We start from the raw sequence: 25167 nt of genomic DNA on the forward strand, positions 1-25167 counted from the left end.
GCGTACGAAAATTCAGTTGTTGACTGTTTAGCACCTGATGCGGCAGCCTTTAGCGAGCTGCCTTCTGTTCCATTGGGATGTGCTTTCGCATCTGCTTTCCACTTAGCTTGTCGCAGTTGAACAGCATGTGGCACATAACACGGGGCTCCGCTGTGTGGTCTAGGAGGCAAACGAACTTCGCTGCGCCAGCTTGGCTTGGCCGGCTCTTGGCCTCTGAGATTGCACCCAGGCTGAAACAATTTTGGATGCAACGCCCAGCAGCCATCCCATGCTGCGCAGCGCAGGGAGAAGTGAATGTACTAATCTTTCGCACCGCCGCACGTGGCCTTGCAGCACGGCGCGACTCGCACAGGCTTGCACGTGACCCCTCGAGAATGCGTGGGGGAGATCTCGCAAGCCACGCTTAGGCGCACCTCATGGAGAAGTGAATGCACTAGTCTATTGCACTGCCCCAGGTAGCGTCGATTGTGGAGCCAGGCACATGCGAGAGGCATAGAGGTCAGTGTAGAAGTAACATAGTGAGCTGCTGCTTGTGTGCAGTTGCACAGCTACGCGTGGCAGTGAAAAAGACCAGTGTTGCTTGACGAAATATTCGATGCTGGAACATGCGAGTTTTGAACTGTCGCAGCAAATGAGTGCCAAATGCAAACCCCACGGAAAGCAATGTACTCGGTACAGAACTGTCGGGTGTTTTTTGGCTTACGAGACGAATCTAGTTCGGTATATCTATTCGAAGGAGAATTTCCCTTCGTTAAAACTAGGTTTGAAATACATAGATCTCTATAGAGATTTCAAGGAGAATTTCGTTTACTTCGTTATATCTGTTGTTTTGTTACATCCCACTTCATTATAACGAGGTTAACTGTGTATAGGAACTATTCTGCAATACCCTTGGAATTCGATATATCAGAGTTGAACTGTAGTCAATTATGCATTTCAATTTCACATGTAAGCAATGTCTGCCACTTCAAGTAATCCAACATAAGGACTGAATTGCGCTATCGGCCACAGGACATTTTTAAAATTCTGTATGGTGTAAAGAAAAATTTACCTCGTATAGGTGACCAAGATAACTTTTAGTAATGTGGTAAACCCCAAGAAACTGTGGAATGTGCCTGACACTAGTTGTACTTGGCTGTTGGCCATCGAAATTCAAGAGCACTTTATTTAAGCATGCTAGCAGGCATCCTGTCAAAGCTAGAGTCTGCCTTTTCTTGTGACTGGCCCTGCATCTGTGTGACAGACGGTACTACACGGAGGAGTTGAAGCGGCTTGTGGCAGACCTAGCCTTGGCTGAGGAGTCCCAGGAGGCAGCCATCAAGGACATCATGCGCCGCATCTTTGAACACTTTGACCGCAGGTGAGCTTTCGCATTGTGGTGCAAGAAATTTCAAAACTGTCTACTTAATGCTTGAATGGTTTTTCCCTAACACCTATGAAGAAGGCAAACTGACAGGGATTGGCTGTTACCCTGAACAAGAGTTTTTGTTCCTTTAGAATGGTTTCGCACAAGACAGTGTTTCTTGGCTAAGTGAAGAAATATTTTGATGGAGTCTCACACAAGAGCGACATTGCAGTTCCTGATGTGCAATGGAGGCACACTGCTGAATTGGTGCATGCAGTTCCCATGCACAAACTATATCATAATTATTAAATCGTGGGGCATTCCATTTTCGCTTAGAGGCCACATGAGGCTGCTGGTTGGGGGCATGCTTTCGTTAACATTTTGATAATCAAATGTTTACTCTTTCTAGCGTTGAAGTAGCAATAAGCATGCTAAATACCCTCAGCTTGACTGATTGATGATAAGGCCAACAGTGGTGATTTACATCACAACAGCCTGGTGGTGTGGCTAGTCGCTTGAGGGTATCCGAGCGATTGCTTCACACAATGGCCAATTCCAAGCATCTACCAACAAAGGCCAATGGCACAGTCTTGACCATGAAGGCTTGATTCTTTCTGTGTTGGATTTTTCCAAGAATGCCAATGCGGAACAAGCCACGGAAGGAAAAAAAAATGATGCATCATGACAAAGTTTTCTTTTTTCTTTCTTTCTCTTTATTTTTGTACAGCTTCCAAGTACCCGATATGTGGCACTGCAAATGTACGAGGCGGGGGGGGGGGGGGGGAGGTGAAAGAAGAAAACAAAGAAAAGAAACGTTCGCTTGAATCGGGGGTAGCGAATAGTAGTTCTTGAGACCGAATCGAATGCGTATGAAGTAGTGCCAGAATCGAATAAAATCATACATCAAATATTCAAGTGGATTACGAATAATGTACAGGCTGCTTACCATTAATTTCAAACAATTTTATCTACGGGTGTGTGAATACTCGAATATTGCCATATCAAACCAAGTAGTGAACATCCAAATAATTTGATTCGCAAATCGAATACCATATTTTTCTGCGTATAACCCGCCACTGCATATAACCTGCACCCTCAAGAACAACAGCCTGAAGAGGGAAAAAAAATATATCAGCATGTATAACCTGCGGGAAGAATTGGCTACAGCAGCAATGCTCAAACCTTTGCAAAAACAGTCTGTTCATGGATGTGCTACTCATTCATGTCATATCTTAGACCAGTGGCAGTACTCCTCCATTCTTCGGGGATGCTGACAAAGCTGGATTCTCATGCCGTACTTTATCACAGATGAATCAGTCACATGATGTGTGACGTGAATCACATCACTTCACAACTAGCATTCACACGAGAGCTCATGACAGCGCGACCAGAGCAGATGACATGACAGAGCAGATGTGACCGAATTGAAAATCTAAGCGATTATTCGACACACCGCCATATCACAGCCCTTTGCACGGAGCTAGTGAGTGCCGCAAGAACAGGTGACGTATGAAGCCCGTTTCACATAATGCAATTTTCGTGGCACCGGAAGTGTGATTTCCATGTGACGAAAATCGCAGTCGCAGTGCTGACCTCACTTTTCGACTGCGAACCAACGTGTTGTTCGTAGCATTGCATTTTTCATTGAAATCGCGCTGAGAGGTATTTCGCAGTTTGTTTTGGGAAATGGCGTTTCGCTCAACAAGTGCAATTCGAGGAGGCGGGGATTGCTGAATCTGGTACCTATGCGGAGGAAGAATAAAGAATTTGTCCTGCTGATTCCATTCTCTAATTTCTATGCATTCGTTCACACGCTACGTAGCAAATGAGGTGCATTTTCAATTTTGCTTCATATGCTATAGCCACACCTTTACGAGTTGCCAATACTATGAGGTGTTCGATCCCCACAAGACGACATAGCCTTTTGGATTCGTCACAATTTTCTTTCGTTGAGTAGCACACAAAAATAATGCATACACAGCAGTTTGCATTTAGTAGTTATTGAATAGCGCATGCGGTGCCAGCAAACTTATACGTCACTCCTTCCTCCAGTGCTCTCTTGGTCTGCGCGATATCGCGGTGAGCCAAATCACCATTGGGATTTTTGGCTTGGTCATGTTTACTCCATTGCCATTGCCAATGTGAGGGCTGCTTCGTCCGTGTTGTCATGCGCGGTTGGGTGAATGCTAACTCTGAAGTGATCTGATTCACTTCAATGTCACATGATTGATTCTTCCGTGATCACATCTGGCGGGTGGATCCACCCTTGTTGAAGAAGCGGGGAACAGAGCAATGGGCATGGACAAGTCATGCATCCGCAAATGGAGACAGTTTTCGCAATGATTTGAGCATTGTTGTATGCAGTTATTACTGCAGATTATATGCGCTGATATGTCTTTTTGTTTTTTCTGGGCTGTTGTGACTGGGGGTATGGGTTATACGTGGTGGCAGGTTATATGTGCTAAAAACGCTAAAATTCTGAACAGTTACCTGTTATGACAACGTTGGACATACAATTCTCACCGCCTAAGTCGATAAGCACCTCGTCACATGTTTATTGTTATGGTGCTTGTGTTTTGCAGTGCAGACCAAGCCTCAACACATGTGATCAGTGTTTCATTATTGATGGCATCCATTGTGTGACACGAAACCAGAGGTAGCTTCTGGTGTCTGTACGATTCCAAAACCACAACGTGTTTCCAAACCTGCACCAGAAGTTTACATGCCGGCCACATGACATCGGTGCACAGGCTGCCATTTCAGTCGCTCAAAATGACGCACTGCCTGACGCACAAACCTGGGACGCATGGGCAGGCGTGTACGATTAGCCCCGTGTGGTTGGGCCTTAACACACCCCCAATTTTTGCGGGCTTAAGCAAGAAACTAGAAGTGCACTTGAATGTAATACCGCTGTCACATGGCCACTTTTGATTGGGGTCGAGTTTGTTCCGAATCGAAATGCTCTTCTGCAATCGGCTCCCTCCCATAGCTAAAGCAAATGCACCAATTGCAGTAAAAGAACTCAGCCTCGGTCAGGCCCCATCCTGATCGAAAGTGTACCATGTGACAGCTGTATAACATGCCACCGAATTATCAAAGAAATACACAATATATATATATATATATAGCATGCCCCCACATTCACTATCAGAAAGAGAGACTACCTGATTTTTTTTTCTTTAGCTTTTACATTAAAAGCAGTGCATCGTCATCTTCATATGTCTGCCATTGGCCACAAATGCATACCAAACGCACAGGGGTGGTATTCTTGAGTGATCACTTTAGATAGAGCTATCACTTTTGCATTGCTATTGCAGCTGTATATTAATTACATTGTTATCGTCATTACACCAGGAACACAAGTTTGATTGTTTGCAGATGATTGTGCGTTATTTCGTCAAATTATGTGTGTGGAACATCAAAACGAACTAAACACGAGTCTGACAATGTGCCTGATTGGTGCATTGAATTTTCTATGACTGTTCACATAAAAAAAAACTGTTTTTATTGAGATAACCCATAAAAAAAATCCGTTAAACCATACTGATCAACTAGGCTGATCAACACCAAAACAGGTTTATAGGTACAAGTATTTAGGCTTAACGATAACTAGCGATCTTACCTGGAACATAACTGCAAGTCGGCCTAGTTTGAACAGATTCATCTTAAAACTTTTTGTGCGCAAACAAACAGGGACGAAAAATAGAAGCAACACAAGAACGAGCACTTTCTAACAACTGGTTTTATTTTTGAAGAATCACCTGCTTAAATACCCACAGATCTGCGCGATCTAGTAAACAGAGCACGCCTATAGCGCATATAATACACACAGATCTGCGCAATCAAGTCAAAAGAGCACGTCTATAGTACATATAACACTTGTGATAAAAAGACGTGGACCAAAGCCACCTGGTTGATTGATGTTGATTGCGCGAAGAACGTTGTTTATGAGATCCCTATGACGTGTGGTCATGTGTACGTAGGGCAGACTGCGAGATGCATTAACACGATGTTAAGGGAACACTTGTCTAGTCTGAAAGGTCGCCCTAGTACGCATTTGACAATGCATTGCCAAGAACATGATTGCTCACCTTGGCTTAGTAGCACCGACATTTTGGTATAGGCGTAGGAATCAAACCGCGAGGAAAATTGTGGAAGTACACCGGATTGCAAAACAAAAAGAAAAATGCATCAGCCATCCTTCTGTTTCATTGTTGTATAAAGAAAGTTCACTTCTATCATCACATCTTTAACGCATTTTATCATAAGTGGTTGTTTCATGCACCTTGCTGTTTTTATGTTGACCGGGTGGTTTGGTCCACGTCTTTATATCACAAGTGTTATATGTACTTAGACGTGCTCTCTTGACTTGATCCCACAGATCTGTGGTAAGCAGGTGGTTCTTCAAAAATAAAACCAGTTGTTAGAAAGTGCTCGTCCTTGTGTTGCTTCTATTCTTCGTCCCTGTTTGTTTGTGCACAAAAAGTTTTAAGACTTACTTGGAACTTGCATAACCTTAGAAATGCCCCCTCAAATATTATACTCCTAACATATTACACCTGCATCAGACCGAAACTAGAATTTGCATCTACAGTGTGGGACCCTTTTACTAAAGAAAACATTAATACATTTGAAAGAATTCAAAGAAAGGCTGTCAGGTTTGTTTATTCAAAATTTTAAATACCAGATTCTCCTACCGATCTTATGGCGACTAACAAGATTGAAACGCTTGAAGATCAAAGGAGGAAATCTCAGCTTTACTTCCTTCAGTCACTACTGAATCATTAATTCGCAATAGACTCCTCCCTATACTTATCCCCTCTATCTAGCTGACATACCCGACACCATCACACGCAGTCACTAACGCCATGTTTTACAACTAACTGCTATAAATTGTTTTTTTCCTGTGTACTATATCTAAATGGAACCATCTTACGACTTCGTTGTAAGTGTTGTGTTCCGCATTTTAAGTGTTCGAGGAGTTCTTGTTTTGAGCCCTTGTATTCTCCTATAAGTGATCACATGATATTAGACGTCTCATTGCGTGTGCTAGTTGGATCTAACATGTACTGAAGAATCGCCCAAGTTTTCTTAGGCCTGAGGGTGCCTCTAAGAGAGTCACAGAAGCTGCGCCAATTTTGATTATTCAGCTCCTTTGCATAGCTGTTAACTTCATCTGCCAGCAGGGCTATTCGGCACCTAAGTTTGCAATTGCGCCGCTGCCATTTCCAGCTCTTGGTGAGGCTTCTGTGAGCCTCTCGGAGGGGAGCAAGATGGCTGTCTATTGCTGGTGTTTCCGTTGGGGTCTTGATCTCTCTGGTGGTAGCAGCATGGACTTCCTTGTGGAAACCTTTCCAACCTGCGGCCATGAATGGAAATGAGGAAGCAGCCTGTTGTCATTCTCTACACTTTTTCCAATTTTCCTGGCCACCCCTAAGGGTTGTCGAACTTTAGCCGTGTTAACACTAATACACAATAGATAGTTATCACTACCTAGCGTCTCGTCTAGGTTACACCACGTGACTCCCCCTCTCATTGTTGACAAACGTGAGGTTCAGCATGGTGCCCCGGCCAGTGCTGTTTTCTATCCTTGTAGGAGTGCCTGGCCGCATAATCAGTTAGAGCTCACGGGACTCAGTTTCTCGTGGTAGGTTGAAACCCTTGGCAGTGTCTCGTTGATACCCCCAGGCCTTTTTGCCATGCGACATCTCCGATGCAGACGAAACTGCTCTGTTCTCAAGCTGTTACCAAGCTAGACAGTGACATACATAGGAAACAGCTGTGCAGGCAGGAAGTGGAGCAAGGGGCGCATAACCGTCTTGGTTGCAGCAAACACGATCGAGACGGATGTCATAGGCAAGGCTCTTAAGCCTCGTTGCTTCAGAAATATCCGTACACTGCCGGCAGACTAAACAGCTAATCACGAGGCTTGAATTATGCGAGAAATAAATATTCAAGCAGTGGCTAATCAAGCTCGACCGTGAGCTTGAACTGAGCAACAGAAAAGTACTTTTGGTTGTGGACAGCTGTTCCATGCAGCTTGTTGCAGCAACGAAGCTTGTTTCTCCCTCCAAACAGAACGGCAGCCCTGCAACCAACGGACCAGGGAGTCATTAAGAACTTCAAATCATTGTACTGGCGCCACATGTTGAAGCACTTACTTTTGCACATGGACATGAAAGTGCACCCGGTGACGCTGCTCACGGCCTTGCATATCTTGGTGCGTGGCTGGGATCAGGTCAGGGCAGCAACAGTTGCTAACTCTTCCCGTCACTGTGGCTTCACAGTGGCCGATAAGGCCCAAGGTGTAGAAGCAGCTTGCAAGCCCGGTCAGCACGAGGTCATCCCCACAAGATTGCGCAATGCGCTGGAAGAGATCAGCTTCGACGACTACCTCAAGGCAGATAGCAGCATGGTGGTGTAAAATGCTGTGACGGACAACAACATCATCGGGCATGTAACTGGCGAAGAACATATCGTCGATGAAGACGGGCAAGGAAGAAGAAGACAAGGCTCCGATGCGGTCCCGGCTTTGCAAGTAATAGAGGCGCTCGGTCTCGCGCGCCTGTTTTTCAACTTCGAGGAAGGTGAAGACGAAGCTCTGCATCGCGCTTGCATTTGGTGATGATGACCATTGCTTTCAAATAAAAGAAGCAAAAAGTGATCACAGAGTATTTTGTTCAATAAAATTTGTTAGTTACAACTGCTTTCTAGCAATCCAGTCTCAATTCTGGCTGTTTTTCAATGACTTTCGTTGAAGCGAATTTGGTTTAATTTGAAGTCGTTAAGCATCTCCGTGAAATTTGAATTAATCAGCTTTTACTGTACATTATTGACTTGTTATCATGGCACAGTGTCAACGCACTCTCTTGCAAAGTCTCATATAACTTATGCAACAATGCAAAAAGCAGGCAAACAGCCTGTTCTTATGTAGGTGAAACAAAAGCAAATCAAAACTAGTAACTGAAAGTATAAACAGTTCTTGCACGTCCACAGCTAATCAAGTGTGCAGAAATATCCATGCCTAACATGCTTCTAATAACAGTTTCTAATAAGTTTGTGATCGCATTTATTAGTGTGTAAACTCATATAATGATATATGCTGTCATAACTACCTTTATAAGTGATAAGTACAATGCTACTTGCAAGAACATTCCACCCCGGGATTTTAAAAGAAATTTCTGCATTTGAACTTTACAAAATACCTAGTTCATTCATCGAAGGACCACAAATAGCTCTTTTGCAATGACGCACATCTATTGCAATTTTTACCAACCTACAGGCAAGAAAAAAGAATGCCAATCTCCCAACAACAAAATTGTTCTTCAATTTATTCACCTGCCACTGTGGTTATGGCATTCTGCTACTAACACAACAGGAGGCATTTAATGGTCAGCCATGGCAGTCGCCTTTCGATGGAGTCGCAGCTATAAAAAGCTAATTTAAATTTAGTTCATCATCCTTTACTGAAACCAAAGGCCACTGTATATTGGGGGCAAGCATATGCCCCTCTTATGCAAAATGTAACATGCAAATAAATATGCAAAATCTAACAAGCAATACTAACACCAGCCGAAAGCAAAGGGTACAGTTGTAAAATAAGCATCTTTCTGATACCAATGTAAAAACATTTGTCAAGTACGTTCTTTATTTCGGAAAATCCTCAGTACACGCGCTCTCCGGCGAACAGCGCGGACGTGCCGCGCGTGCGCCGATCCATGCCTCTGCGAGACCGTCTCGCGTGGCCGACTAGGCGTTGGGATCGAGCAGGCGTTGGGATCCAGCATGGGGAGAAGATATTTGCTCGTTATCCGGTCTCGGTGAGTCGGTCTTCCGGATTTGTCGCGCGCCCACGGCATGTTATGTGGATAGCAACTCGGCTAGCAGGCATTGATCTATGAAAGGTGCAATAAATGCCCTTGTGATTGTTTGCACTACTGTGTTGTCGTTCCTTTGTCCCAAGAGCATGGGTGTGAGAATCTCATATCTGGCTGCCCAACGTGGACCTCTTGGGGCATTGGACGATAGATTTAACAGTTTTGCTTCGTTCGAGACCTTTGTTTGAACCGAAGCGTAGGGCTAGCGCAGATTTTGATCGATAGCGTTGGCGGCGTGCTTTCTTGAGCAAGGCGACAGTGGCTGTAGTATGTTTGAACTTGTCAGCATGCTAAGCCTTTTCGCAAGTGTTTTTTTTTTTTTTTGATGGCATTCGTCGGTACGAGAGCCACGTGGTCTGCATACTGGAAGAGCGAGGCTTAGCGCCCGCGGAGCATTGCCAAGCCTGAAGCGAGTGAGTACGGAAGCCTTGTGGGTGGTCCGAATTTCTTATGTAAATAGCTTCTCTCTGACTCTGATGAAGTCGCGGCTCTGGGAGCCGGGTAGCCGTGGGCCACGGGTGCCACTACGGGCCGACTGGTATTGCGGCCTGGCACCGGGCGCTTCGACACCGTCTGGGACGGTAAGTGCCGTCAACTCGGATGCTGTGTGCACCGAGCGGAGTAGGACCACCTAACAGAGCTGACGTCTCTTCGCGGCTGCCTGTTTTGCGCTCATTTTGGGTGTTGTTTTTGGATGCCGGTTGTTGTTAGGGTAGCGACGCTTTAGGCCTAAGGCTTTACGAAGCTGCCTGTCGCACGTGGAGGGACACAACCTGGTGGACCGTGGCGTTGAGGTGTTGCACTTTGCTTCCCTCATTCTATTAAGCCTCGCACGAATTGAAATTACTCGTTCGACTCAAGGAAGCGAGCTTCGTTCACTTGAACTTAGTATCTAAGTATCTGTGCCCTGGCTTTGACCTTGTACACAGCGTTCCTTTACTCTCAATTCGACACGCTAACACACTTTCCCTCGTTTCCGCATCCTCCCGCCTCACACCCTTTCCCCTGCAGCGAAGACCCACCTATATAGAACCCCACCTATATATACTGTGGCGAGGAAAGCATACGTCGCCTTGAAGAAAAGTCCACTTGTCGAAACGTTGGCTCCTGCATTCACCTTGTTCACGTTTTGCTCATCATCTTGAATTTCCATCTCCCGCATTCCCTGTCTTTTCTCTGGATAACCAAATGCCTGTGCGTTCTTGTTTTACTTCACACCGCAGCAAGAGAGATATAATTCCATTTTGTCCACTTTTTCCCACGTCGTGCAGTCGCGAGCGCAGACAACAAAAGTATGTAATTTTCTACCATGTTCCATCACGCAATCATGCTTTATGAACTGTTTATGTCTGCATCAGACAGTGCATCGGTATTCGCATAGCACTGGCTTATACCGCTAGTCAACTGTTCTCATGCGCAGCTTGCAAAATAATGTGCAGCACGAAATGAGATGAACGCAACAGCTTGTGTGTGATGCCGTTAGCAGAAATGTGCCTCGCAGCAAAAAAGCAAGGAAGAAAATGATGGTGGGGCCCGTGACGTATGCGTCACGTGATCCTCGAGCTCTGGTATGGGAGAACACAGGGAAGAAATTTCGCTTGCAGAGGCTAGATGGGGAAAGTGGAGAAAGTGTCTCTCTTAACAGTGGCCCTCGCCTCCTGACATGATGGGTTCGCGACACTGAAATATTTCTATCTCGGCTATTAATGAACCAGCTTGTAAAATTCTTCTGGCAGAATGCTCCTTAGAGGGCACGTAACAGCTTCCACCATATTACCGAAATTTGCTGTGTGGCAAGGTGAAGGGCCCCTTAAGGGCAGTAAAGGACATGCATTCATTTTTTTCGAACTGCCCGAATTTTCTGATGTTTTCGCGGCCCCTAACGAGTCTGAAAAATCGGATGTTGACTGTACAACTGACTAAGAGCATGCTTCAAATGGTCCGTGGGGCGAACGCGCGGGGGAATGACGACAAGAACAGAAAGGACCTACGCATTGTAGAATGAACGGGAAAGGAAGCATGCTGCCGCCGTTTTGAAGGAGCTTGAGCTCACAACAAAAAAACAAAAAAAAAGTGTTGACTGATGCCGAGGTACAGATGCCCCTCGTCCAAACCAAAATAAACTCTTTAAAGGAGTGAAACGCAAAACTGAAGCGTTGTGCATGGGTTGAGAGTATGTCAGAACAGTTGAGCTTGACTTATCAGCTGTGGAGAGAGAATATCACTCGTGACAAAGTTCGGGCCTCATGCGAATGAGCTTGCTATCAATTGATAGAAATAGCTCATATTAGAAAATACTTGCTTCTGCACGCATCTCCTTTTATTCGTATTTGAGAATGTTCAACTCCATGCGCAATGAGTTTTACCTTTTTTAAAGATATTTTATTCAGTGTGCATTTTACTAACCCCGCCCTTCTGTCTTCTTTTCACCCGCCGTGGTTGCTCAGTGGCTATAGTGTTAGGCTGCTGAGCATGAGGTCGCGGGATCGAATCCCGGCCATGGCAGCCGCATTTCGATGGAGGCAAAATGCGAAAACACCCGTGTACTTAGATTTAGGTGCACGTTAAAGATCCCCAGGTGGTCGAAATTTCCGGAGTCCTCCACTACGGCGTGCCTCATAATCAGAAAGTGGTTTTGGTACATTAAACCCCATAATTTAATTTTTTTTTTTTGTCTTCTTTTCGAATAAAGTAAACACTAGTCCTTAATATTCAAACTGCATTAAGTCATTTCTATATTATTTAACATACTTGCTAGACAGTGGCAGCATCGGGCGACATGGTGTCAACCCTTCACATAAAACGAAGTTCTGTGTCACTCAGGGAATTTTGCAGAAGCACTCGGGGGAAACCTGGAAAACTCAGAGAATTAGGAAATATCAACTTGGTAGGCACCCTGATGCTGCTATATCGCATTTCCGCCACTACCTTATTTACACGATTGTAAGTCGACTCGAATGTAAATCGAACCCCCCATATCGCGTGTGACAGGGGGAAAAAAAAAAAGAAGAGCATATGCGCGGGCGCATTCCATAACGAAATTTATTAGTAGCTGGCATGGTCACTGGACTACTACTCCTCACTAGTGCTGCCATCGTCATTGCTGCTACGGTCCCGAAGCACATCGCCATCCAGCGAAATTCTGCATTCGCATACATAAGTGCATTTGCATGCATACATAAGTTCACCCCGAAAGCACCCAACCACACAGAGCCATCAGGGAGGCATGCTTGGCCTTGAGCTCCGGAAAGCGTCCCGACTTCGGCCCGCGGAAACCTCTTCGCTTGCCATCACAGGTGAAAATATTGCTTCGCTGCCGTCGCCACTCTCGCACCACCCGTTAAGAAACGTCAAACTTGCGGCCCACTTCGCAGTTATTTGTTTCTTCCGCATAAAGGATGGCAGCCCTCTTCAACGCCGCAGTGAACGAGCGCCAAATGTTTAGTGGACTCGGAGCACTCATGACAACTGAGGAAGCACGGAAGTAGCATGTGGCCGGCAGTCAAATCGAACCCATGAAGCTAAAGAATGCTGAAGAGCTACAGGGAAAGAGAAACACGCGAGCTGCGAGTGGTGTCTGCTCTTCCATGAACTATCAATACTCCCTGCAAGCGCCGCTGTTCTGAGGGTGCCGCCGCAAATGAAACAGCGGCACTTCCATGAAATGGAAGTGCCGCTGATTAAGCGCTCATTAATGCATCTTCCGGTTTAGCCTATGTAGCATTTACCACATGACAGCGAAAAGTGATAGATCACCCCCACTGCGCATCCTACGAATGGATCTTTGCGATTCTTATCACACACCAGCCTTTTCGTCCTCATTGGTTTCGTGGTTTTGCACAAGGTACCCAGCTTATTTGGAGCTGAAAAAAACAACCCTTAGGTTGGCGCGACTTCCCTGAAAAGTTCCCTGAAATCCTGGTAGCCCTGTGAGGTTTACATACATGTGCCTATCTAAATGTACTGAGTAGAGGTTGCTAAAGATGGGAGCTAGACACGACCCTATACAAGTGCCTTCCCTCTGTAGATGCGGCCTATTGTTCCACTGTACAAAAGTTGATGACAGGTAAAAACGTAAAAATTCTAAAAACCCTTTTACTGAAACACCTGCTTCCTGTGAAAACCTTGTGGCACCATATTTGTCAATACAATCCTCGACACATTGAAGGTCATTGTGCAGGATAGAGTAATATAATTCTTTAACGTCAGCAGAGAAGGCATTGAAGCTTTTTTTCGCGTGACACTTCATAAAATCAAGGACTTCGTCAGAACCTTTCACGAGAAACGGGTCATCAATCTCGAGAATGTTCAGCTTTGAAAGCAGGTACATGGCAGCTTGCTTCTGCCAGGTGCCTCTTTTGGAAATTATAACTCGAAAAGGAACATCTGGCTTGTGCGTCTTAGCATTAAAAGATACACCAAGGACTTTGTTATCTGATTTCAGTATACTTTTCCATAATCTATCGGGGTTCCATTTCTTGCAAATTTCACTAGCTCTTGCTGCTACTTTTGTAGGTGACACATCCTTGCATTCATTGAACACTGCAGAGATAGCTTGACCGGCTTTTTCTAAGTAACAATTCTAGGGAAAAATGACAAAACCGCCCTCTTTGTCAGCTGGTATGACACAAATGAATTATTTCTCAGGTAAGACTGTACGTGTTTTACAGGCAGCCTAGAAGGTTGGGGCTTACATAGTAACAGGGCATCCAACCCTTCAGACTTCATCCTCACACCATCTTTTTCGGGGCTTTTTTGGACACTTCACGTACGATGGACAGGAGCTCCGGTTTAGTCCAGCTGCCCTTTTAGACAAATTTCGGACCAAGACCAAGGACTTGGCACACACTGTTGGGAAGGTTAAAACTGTTTGGAACATGGACGTCAGTCATTGGTTTTCGTCGATCTGTGTTTACGTGAGCCTATAGTAGCCTTAGCTGAAGTTGCCAAAGGAACTCGGTGACCTGATCAGCTAACCGCAGGTGCCTCCATAGAAGTTTCCTTGTGACGCACGGTTCATGCTGATAGAACATTTGCATGCTGAGGTAATCACGGTGGAGGCGCGCCTGTTGAAGTCGTTCAGCACGTACAATCTTCAAAATTCTTTTTCCGTAGCCAGCAGATGATGTGAAACCACCAAACAATGAGTTTACATCATGGGGAAGCTGCTTGTTACGGATGCAGAAACTTAGGACATGTGCGCTGCAGGCAGACGTGGCGATGAGGGCAACACTACGCCCGGAATCTCAAGGAGCGTATTGAAAAGAGCCCATTGTACTAGAAATTAAATTGACGAGGGTAGCGATGCGGGCTTGTTGGTTGGTCATCATTGAAAGGTATCTGTATAGCGCAACGAAACAAGAACACAAGAAGAAACGAAGACAAAAACAAGTGCTAACTATCAACAACGAAAATTTTACTTCCAGGATCGGTCATACTTATACCCCCAAACAACCACGTGCATAGTAAGGTTTGTTACAGCGCAGTACAAGACAAGGACACAAGAAGGTATAAAACGACGACACGGCACCGTGTCGTCGGCCTGTCAATGGTTGGGCGGTGAATTGTGATGTTTTCAAAAATGTCCTGCCTTTTGTTCCTTCTTAATGTGCCGTTACGTTGGTGCTTCATTTTTTTAAAGCTATGCACCAACTAGCCCCACAACATGTTTTACTGTGATTGTGATGTTAATCTTCTCCAGCGGAGCATGCGGGATATGTATGGACCAATGATGTGAGGTGCAATCTGCCATTGTTATCCGCATGGAAGAGAGGGTTGACCATGCGTTGACCATTGGCACATCCATGACATGGCGAGGGAACGACGATGATGCCGAGTGCAGCACCATGTCAGAGACATGCGCAGCAGCATTCTCGAACATGGAGGCAGCAAGGTAGCTGGCGAACTGCGTGATGAACAGAGAACAGGTCAACATGGTGCCCGCGCCGCTGTTGCCTCGCCCACTCCTAGAAATGTACTGAGCTCTTTTAATAGGCTATAACCCAAAAGCGCCGTCGTTCTCTGCTGCAGACTTCGATCGTATGGTGAGTTTTCCCAGCCACTAGATTTCATATAAACAAGAAAGGCGCAAGGTGCATGCGGTCGAGAACAGTAGTTGCCTACTGCATCAGCTCGCCCGCTATACAGTCGCCTGCTTGTCTCACGCGAAAATGCCGGCTTATACTCTAGTTTCTTAATCCGGTACTAGCAGATCTCTCAGGTTCCACGCTGCATTCATAGCTATCGCTGCCAACCCTGTTGCGATAAGCATCTTCACTTATGGGTTTCACACCAGACGTTCATTTGAGGGATCGCCAGCCGTTCGTGCGAAGGTGCGAGTATGTGTGGGCGCGAGAAAGAAAATCTGGGGGCTTTTGCTCCTTGAATATATGACTTTGCCTAGGCACTACGGAGAAGGTTTCTTAGTGCACGTTGTAGGCATTTGTCCCTAGGCATGCCAGTATTGCGAAGTGGGGTCGAGTTTGTTTAAGCTCGGACGCTGGCAGCCGGCGCGGTAAAAATAGGTGAAGCAGGAAGCACTGACGCCTGATTTGGCGACCGCTCTGTCTGGCATACTGTCTCGCCCCTGCGACGGTCGTGCTAAGTCAGTCGTGGCAGATCGTACCTTTTTCGCGGCCTACTTATGTACCTTGTATATAACACCACAGATGTTTCTGTCGAGCAGTAGCGACCGTAGTAAAGCCCGGGCCGCATATAGTGAAAACCTAAAAGGCAGAGTGCCTTAATAACTGCAGTTGAATGCAAGTGGCTGAAAGGCCACCGGTAACGATGACTCACTCAGCACCAGCATCGCAGGCACGAGAAAGTCTGTCTTCAGAGGCAAAGTTCTGACTGGTGTTGCAGAAGTCGCGGGGCGCGGTAGTGCTGAACTTAGTGTCACTAGTTGGTGACTGGACGTAATTATATTTATTAAATCGTGTCTTTAGCTAATTGTAACAATGTGTCATTATTTCGTATTATTGGCGGCGCCTTCAGGACACCAAAGCTAGAATCCGGACTGGTCACTGTAGGTCGGGGCTCGTCGAGGCCTGCCCGTCGAAGCTTCAGTCTCCGTGGCCCCAACCCACAGGCTGCCCTGCTTCCAGCTTTGATCCCTCCACTACCCTTTGGGTGCCCTGGATATCCTGCGCCGCCTGCTTTATTATAACCTCAGGTGCTCTCCTGAGGCCTCCGTTTGCCGGTCACATATGCCCTCCTGGTGCTTGTAAAAAAATCAATGTATCTTTGCGACGAAAAAAGCAACCCACGACTTATACAACACTAGTCAGAGCCTTGCCCCTTCAGACACAGCGATCACCGAATGGGGCATCTGTGCCCACTGCCTCACCGTGCGGACAGCCAACGGCGGAGCGTAAGGAAACTCGACCGCACTCCGCAATACTGGCATGTCATGGGGCAAACACATACAACACGTGCTTAGAGACCCCCTCTGTAGCGCCTAGGCAGAGTCATATATTCAAGGAGCAAAAGCCCCCAGATTTTCTCTTTCACACCCGCTCTCACTCACACCTGCGCACAAATTCCTGGCGATCCCTCGAATGAATGTGTCGTGGGTTTCACAGTGCGTGCTGCTGTTTGAAGTGCTGCACGCTTTTAATAGTCTATAACCCAAAAGCGCCACCGTTCTCTGCTGTAGACTGCGATCATATGGTGCGTTTTTTCATGCTAGATCCCATGTAAACAAGAAAAGGTGCGAGGTACATGTGGTCGAGAACAGTAGCTGCCTGTCGCATCAGCTTGCCCACAATACTCACCTGCTCGTGTCACATGAAAACTGCGGCTTGCACTTTCTTATTCCGGTACCAGCGAATCTCTTCCCGGATTGTTGCACACCGGATTCACCGGTATCGCTGCCAACCCTATTGCGATTCCCTGCTGCAGGTGATGTGATGTGGGCATCATGTTTCACTCTGGTGGTGTCTGGCATCGCCCACCAGCTCGATTTCGTTTCGGCTTTCCGTCTACGCAATAGGAGAAAACAACACTATGCATGTCAGGCCACAGAAGCCCCACCATCTCGATGCGTGTCTGCATCTCATGCTGCATGTTTTCTAACTGACCAACTTTCTACCAACCAGCTTTCTACCCGCATGCATGCACACAGACAAATTTGGCACGTGTGCTCGCAGTAATTCCAGCTGGTTGATCGCAGACCCGAATGCCTCTTCAGTAACTATTAATCTAACTCGTTGTTGGAATGCGCTGCTAGGCTGGGCTAAGTGAGTATAAGCAACAAGCACCCCAAACAACAACTGAACTATTATTCACTCCGAAGCTCACGAAAAAAGTCATGTGGTTCCTCGCGAGCACCGCGGAACGACGCTACACCATCCACATAATGTCGCGACCGGTCGCTGATGAGCTGTCTGTAGGAATATTAGCGACAAGCTTTCAGCGAAGTTTTGTAGCCCGAACCACATTGGCCGGCACCAAATTTTCATCACGGCCACATTGTCTAACCACTTAGGCCTAATCGGAAGTGCGTAGTTCGGTGTAGGCAAGTCTCGAGTCTAGTTAACTCAAGCTTTGATGTCAAGAAACGGCGTAGTGTAAAGAAACTCGACCGCACTCAGCAATACCGGCATGGCATGGGGACAAGCATATACAACACGTGCTTGGAGCTTTTAAATGCAGTTAAAAAAATTTTCTGGCATCATTCGCAATATAATATTTCGCTCCCTTACCCCCGTATTCAAAAATGCATCCTAACTTGAAGCTTATGCTTGACTTGATTTAAATGACGCCTGTCGTGAACGCACCAAAAGAAAAGCAATGAGCGTCTTGGACGCGTTCGCATCAGGTGTCATTTATATCAAGTCAAGCATGAGCTTCAAGTCAAGATGCATTTCTGAATACGGTGGTTAATGTGATTCCCATACAACACTCATACGAAACAAACCTTGTTTTAAAGGGCAAAAACAGTCTTCTATATAACAATACAGTTTTCTTAGATTTATGAAAATTAACTTTCCCCACACATGTACCGTACAATATGAGGCAAAAGCATGCTTGGCTACCGCTGTTTTCAAGAGCAAATTACGAATTCACTAGATTAGAATATCGCGTACCGAAGTTACTAAACACCCTACAGAATATTGATATAACCCTAAATTATATTTCTAAGCAAACATTGACAGCACAACTTTCAGAATATGACACATTTGCGTGGATCCGGTGACACAAACGGTTGTGCAATTTGATTGACATAAATGATTTATATGATGGTATTTTGCTATATATGTTGATGAATATCCTTTGTACAAAAGCATGTTGCTGTACTAAATTATACCCTTGTGTGAGTGGCTCTATGAGTTACAATGGCAAGTTTCAGAAATCTGAATGTTGTAACAATGTTTCAAGAAAATGTTATATATGTACTTCTTTTTTTTTTTCATTGGTGAATATGTGCACACTTTCTTTTTTTTCCTCTCTCATTGACAAACTATAGCAGCAAGTTTTATGGTATGTGTGTGTTTATGTGTATATTATATGTACTCGGAATGTATGTATGAATCTGTGCCTGTTGCCAAGAAAAGGGGCAAGGACCTAGTCAAGCTGCTGTTTTGCAGCTTTTTGTTCTTTGCCTAGCGTTCTTTTTCTGTTGTAAAAAAGTAATGCTGAAATCGAATGAAATGAAATTTATGGTTACGGAATTAATGCAGATCTATTCACAGCGCTCAAAAAGCTGACAGACTGCCTTGCCAATGAAAGCGAGTGCACAGGACAACCGTTGCATGTTCACAGCCACCATCTTTGTGAAATACTGTATGGTGGCCCCTCATTCCAAATGTCATTCGTAGGTGCACAACAATCTCTTTTATAGGTTCTAGTGATCCGTCACAAGACTAGCTTTGAACTTGCATCGCGGGCTCGAAAACATTATTGACAGTGCGCCGACCCCTGAGTGCAAGTGCAGTCGCATGGATGGCAGAAAGGGGTGGGGGGGCCCTGTTATGCCCCGCTAGCGTTGTTATATAATGCTAGAACACCTGTGAGCATGTGCTGCACTGCATTTTCTTTCCGCAAATTTTTTAAATTGAAATATTTTAATTTTCTGATAATTAGCTGCAAATCTACTATTCTATATTCACACAGCCCTAAAATCATGCCGTTGCTGTTATAAGATCGTCGTCACAGTCATCTTGCTGCTGTTGTTACACAGATACTTGCATCAGACACACTGCTGATCGCTGTACACGGACACGTTTGTCCGCTTGGTAACGCTTTGCCAAATGCCAGACAATACTGGGTAGCCAGCTACCTGCTAAATGCTTTTATAACATAAATTGTCACAGTGCAGGGGATATGCATAAATTTTTTAGCTTATCACCCTAACAAATACGTGCCAGGTGCCTTAATCATGTTTTGAGATGCACATAAAAAGGGGCGCCAGCTCTGCCGTTTCTTTCATTGTGAACAAGGCTCCCGTGGGGGAGCCGAAACGTAAATAACTAGTTTAAACCATTCTTGGTCGGTGTCCAGACCTCTTTCTTTTAAGTAACAAATACACTATAGATGGCATTATAGCATGATCACTTATAACGGTGTTCTTACAATTAAAGCTGTTGTTCTGCAGGCGAGCCCAATGGGAGGCAGCCATCCGCTGCCTGGCCTTGCTGGATGGCCTCCTGTCACTGGCACACTACAGCGGCTCACTCACTGATGCCTCTTGCACACCACACTTCCTGCCACACCAGGCACAAGTGAGGCCAATTACAATGTGATCTTCCTTACAGCCATGTGCAGTGGCGTGCGCACATCCCTTTCCTAACTTTCCTCACCGCTGCCTACGAGCTGAAACCTGCTACGTCCTGCAACATGTAGAAAAAATTGCATAATTTGTGCCGAGCCTGTGCCAACACATCCGTGTTGCGGCCTTTTGGTGAAAAAGAAGACTGCCATGCTCCAAGTTCATCACTCACTCTCCCTCAAATGTACAGACAGTAGAGTCTAGTTAACTCGAGCTTTGATGTCAGTCTATCAGTTAACCCTTTCGCTGTCACGGACGTACCGGTACGTCATCGCGCTTCCCCCCCACAGTGTCACTGACGTACCGGTACGTTCTCTATCGCGCTTTCAAAATTTCGCGCCTGAGCACAAAGCTGGCGCTCCCAGACTTGGCCACGCCATCTGTTGACCCTTCCTACAAGTTCGTATTTTCGCCCCGATCTGTGTTAGTACATGTATTGAAGAGTACGGTGCAACTGCCACGCCATCCTCTCTTTTTGCTGAGTGGCGCGGTGGCTCCACGTTCGCTGGATCATGCATCGCGCGCGTGTGGTTATGGGTTCAAGGGCTGTTCTGCCATCTCCGCCAGTTTTAAGGTTTTTATTTTTCTTCTGTTGGTGCGTCTGCTACGGCGCGTCAAGTTCAGGCGCACGCGTCGCCGTTGCCTCTCCGAAAAGGGTGACTCGATTGCTGCTTTCGCTCTCTCGCCGCACCCTCGCTTCCGACTTGCAGCAGTAAACGTAAAGCCCTTCGAACTTTGTTTTAGCCTTTTTCCATCTCCCTCTTCTTGATCACACAATGTCCCATTTCGCGGGCGACTGAAAGCGCATCCTCCCTGCGCGCGGTTACTTTCGGATAGCTGAGCGGCGCGAGACCTTCGTCTGTTCATTGGAGCGGTGGCTCTTACGATTCAGAATACGAGCCGAGCTCGGATTTGGACTCGGACAGCGACTAACGTGACGAAGAGATGAGTTCCGCATCGTCAGATTCGGATGTTGAATGGATGTTATAGTCAGGCTGATGATGATGATGATGTTTACTAATAACAGCTGCAGAACACTGAAATGTGCATATTGCATTGACTATGTTATTTGTATACCAATCATAATCAAAAATAAATTGCTATGTTCATTCCCTGTTATGCTCGTTCCCTGAAACCAAGCCGACACTGGGGGTGCGTCACGGCCAGAAAGGTCCGACAGCGAAAGGGTTAAGGGGGGACGCGGCCTTTGAAAACCGAAAAATCGCGAAAAAGTCCATTTTTGGAAACCCACATATTCGGGAGGCTTATAGTGCATGAAGAGACCAGGACGAAAGGAAGACGTGACACACACAGGCGCTAACTTGCAACAATCACGCACTATAAGCCTCACAATGTCTTACCAAGAAGCCCAAATCACTGCATTACAGCACATATTCAGGCAGTATGTCTTATGAACTACCGTTTCTGTAAATATCATCTAATTTATCGCGAAACTATTTCAACTAAAGTTTATAACGAGCCACGGCAACCCTCGAGCGGCGAGCAAGCGCTCAAAATACCCCTACTTGGCGCGAACGCCATTTCTCCACCGCTCCCCCTAGTGCTGCCATTTTGGTGTTGTTTTGTTTGTGCATTCTTGTGCTTTTTTTGCCCCACCACCCGCGGCAGTAGCACGGGAGAGGCGTAAATCGCTCATGATTAAAGGGCTCGCGAGTTCTTTCAAATTTCCCCCTGCTGAGACACAAAGCTGAGATTGGGCGAAGCACGCACTCTTCAAGGACGCGAGGGTGCCTGCGACTCCCATTGGCTGCTGCGTGCGATGGTGTAGTAGTCGCCTGCATAATGCATCCGGATGTCTTCTGCTTTGGCTCCTCCATTTCCGGCGCCCTTTGTGTGTTTTGCTTGCCATCGTCTATCTTTGCAGCCGTTCGCATATTCTCCAAGTTTCTACCGTCCTTACGAGACCGTTGTTGCGTTTAGCCTGCCGATTGTTGTGCGGTTGGCCACGATGCGCTTAAAGAAACTCAAGACGCTACACGTATTCATTGCAAGGAAGCGTTCTATGAAGCTCACCCGCATCGCAAAGCTCGGCACTAGCTCGCGCGCCGACGATGATTGCACCGATGGTTTCTGTGGGTCAGCTTCTGCTTCGTCTACGCAAGAGCGTGGTTGCGTTGATGCTTCTAGCAACGTGACTCCTGCTCCACCGGCACAGGAATTTGTCGTCACGAATGCGCCTGGTGTCTCATGCTCATCGACATCGGGTTCCACAACCTCTCTTTCATCTGCCTCGGGCAGTGCGATCGCGTTGTCCACTGTGCACTTGAAAACACATTTCCTGACATGTGAGGAGAAAGAGGCGGCGGATAACAAAATGCGCTGCTGCACAACGAGGATTTGACGCTATGTCAGCGACGGAGGGAAAATTTCAAGCAATGGAGCTTGAAATTTGGAGAGATCCTGAAGCTGCCACCGCTACAAATGAAGGGGAAAAATTTGTCCTTGTGCAAATGAATGCCCTAGGCAACCTGCTATCCGGGACCCCGTGCCAGCGGTGCTTCGCGACTGGGATGAAGGTTCAAGGAGGCACCCAACTTGGACTTGCAACAAAGCTTGAGCTGCTATGTTTACATTGTGGAGTAGTTGCAAGCTCGTGGAGTTCTGCTCATCAGGATGACTCAACGGCCTTTGACATGAATATAAGAGCCATTGTGGCAACAAAACAGATGGGGAAGGGACAAACAGCCCTCTATTACTTTTAGGCAGAGGAACCGCAGACACAGTGCATAGACGAGTTCCATGCAGAATCTGCTTCTGCTGTAAAGGCCACCTACAGGGAAATGGATCCATATTTCAGCAGGGATATCACACTAAACTTTGATGGAACATGGCACAAGCGTGGCCACACGTCCCATGTTGGAGTTGGTGCAATAATTTAATATCATACGGGCCTCATCTTGGACGCCATTGTATTATCGAACCAGTGCCTTGGTTGCCAAGTAGGACCAAAGCCTGGGGACCCAGGTTACGCAAGCTGGCAGAAGGATCATGTGTGCCAGAAAAACACTGGCTCTAAGTCTGGGACGATGGAGGTTGAGGCAGCTGTCATCCTTTTTTCACATTCGGTGCCAAAGCACTACCTCCGTTACACAACGCTCATGTCTGATGGAGATAGTGCCACCTTCCCTGTCCTTGTGCAAGAAAATGTTCATGGACTGGTCCCCATTTCGAAAGAGGAATGCCTGAACCACGTCCAGAAGAGGATGAGGACAGCACTGCGCAAACTTGTGCAGACAAGCGACAAGGCTTTAGGAGGGAAGCGCAGGCTGACAAAGGCCCTCGTCGACAAGTTGACGGACTATTATGGCTGAGCCCTACGGAACAATTCAAACAATATGGCTGCAATACAGCATGCAGGGATTGCATCGTACCACCACGTGACATCAACGGACGAATATCCTCACCACGACTTGTGCCCTGAGGGTGCAGACTCGTGGTGTCTTCATAATGCCAGCAATGGTGTGCCACCTCCGAAGCATCGGTACAATCTTCCAGGCTATGTTGCGGAAGCAGTGCTACCTGTTTATGAGCACCTCTCACAGGCTTGTCTTCTGCAACGCTTCCTGGGAGCAAAGACACAGAATGCATCAGAATCATTTCGCTCCATGCTATGGTTCCTGATGCCCAAAGAGCAGCATGCATCGCTGATTGCTGTGGAGACAGCACTGCGTGGGGCAGTTTTAAGATAATGCTGGCTGCCACAGGGCCACCCAAGAGCTATGTTCCTCAGTGGGGCTAACATCTGGCCACCTGGCCATTCAACAGGCACCCGAGAAAGAGTCTGCACTTAAAAAGGCCAAGAAGCAATCGCAGGAGGAGGTGGAAAGGGGGCAATTGAAGATAGTGCCTAAGGACATCTCCAGTTATCCTGTAGGGTCATTTTAGACCAATATATGTGCTCAAAACTTTCAAAGCTCATTTTCTCAAAATGAATTTTTTGGCTGGTGAGGCTGCTTGTTCCAGCCATATCTCTGTAACTGCTCGTCAGATTTCCAGAAGTTTTTTTATTGTGTATCTCAATAAATTTCTGAGGGCAAGACAAGCCAATTTTTAATATATATTGTGTCTGATTTGTGACATTTCATCAAAATTTGATTGATAAAATCTTCATCACCAACACTAAATTCGGTGCTCGCTAAAATTTTTCAGCAAGGAAACTTAAAGAAAGGGCTCTGTCTTGCCCTGAGGTATCTATCTGGGAATCATCATACTGAACTTCGCAGTTGCAGCACCTTCTGAAAATTCTCCGGGCCTAAAATGAGGAAACCAGGAGCACCATTCTGACATATTGCTGTAACTTGAAAACCAGTGAACATAACTGCATGAAATTTTGTAGTTCTAATGCTTTCGCTATAAGTCTATCCTGAAAATTTCAGTAAGGTATCTCTATAAACAAAAAAGTTGGTATTCAAGGGTAGCCTCCCCCCTTAAGAAAAAATGTTTTCTGCCAAAATGTCATATCTATCTTTTTCAACGAGACCTCTTAGCTAGGCGACTTAGTGATCCATCTTGGTAACAACTTCATAGCACAAGAAAACACGCTCGCATGCTCACACACACAAACACCCAAGAAAGTGTATCAGGCGCTTGAATGACACTGCGCCTGTTCCTGACATGCGCGGTGCGGTCGGCTCATTATCACTCGATCGGCAACAAAAGCAACACTCTCCAATAAAGCTGCATTCTTGTTCTGGCTATCTTGCTGTTGTCACATCCTTTGCGGCACGGATACATGGTGTCGGAAGTGGCCGCGACGCTCTAGCTTCGGCAGGGGTGGAGTACGAGCGTGGAACGGCTGCAGGCACCGGAGCCCCTGCATCTGGTGGGGAACGTCTCAGCATCATGGAAATGTTTTTATCAAAAGTTTCAGCTCTTCCTGCAAGTACCAAAAGTGAAGGACCAGCCAAAAAGTGAGGCTTGGAAAGCTGCACTCCTGCTGAGCATCGTGGGTGACGAGCTGCTAAATGTATTCAATAATTTCAAGTTCGAGCTGAAGGCGACCAAGGATGACTACAAAACCATAATACAAAAGTTTGACGCCTACTGCACAGAGGTGAACAACTGTCACGATCCGCCCGGGTTCATGAACGAGAGAGGGCTCGAGGCACTCTCCGTTGGACAGATGCTTCGCAGCGTGGTGGTGGTGAACGATG

The 25167-nt window shown here is 46.3% G+C and overlaps 1 protein-coding gene across 1 annotated transcript in view; it reads left to right on the forward strand.

Moving 5' to 3' along the window:
- Positions 1-25167, forward strand: part of LOC126538462 (DNA mismatch repair protein Msh6-like) — a 463753-nt gene that overhangs the window by 354243 nt on the left and 84343 nt on the right. The window contains exons 23-24 of the mRNA XM_050185304.3: positions 1244-1360; positions 19820-19946. Of these exons, the coding sequence (XP_050041261.2) occupies positions 1244-1360; positions 19820-19946 (244 nt within the window). The remainder of the gene's footprint in view (positions 1-1243; positions 1361-19819; positions 19947-25167) is intronic.

Source organism: Dermacentor andersoni, chromosome 4, assembly GCF_023375885.2.
Source record: "Dermacentor andersoni chromosome 4, qqDerAnde1_hic_scaffold, whole genome shotgun sequence".
Classification (NCBI taxonomy): domain Eukaryota; kingdom Metazoa; phylum Arthropoda; class Arachnida; order Ixodida; family Ixodidae; genus Dermacentor; species Dermacentor andersoni.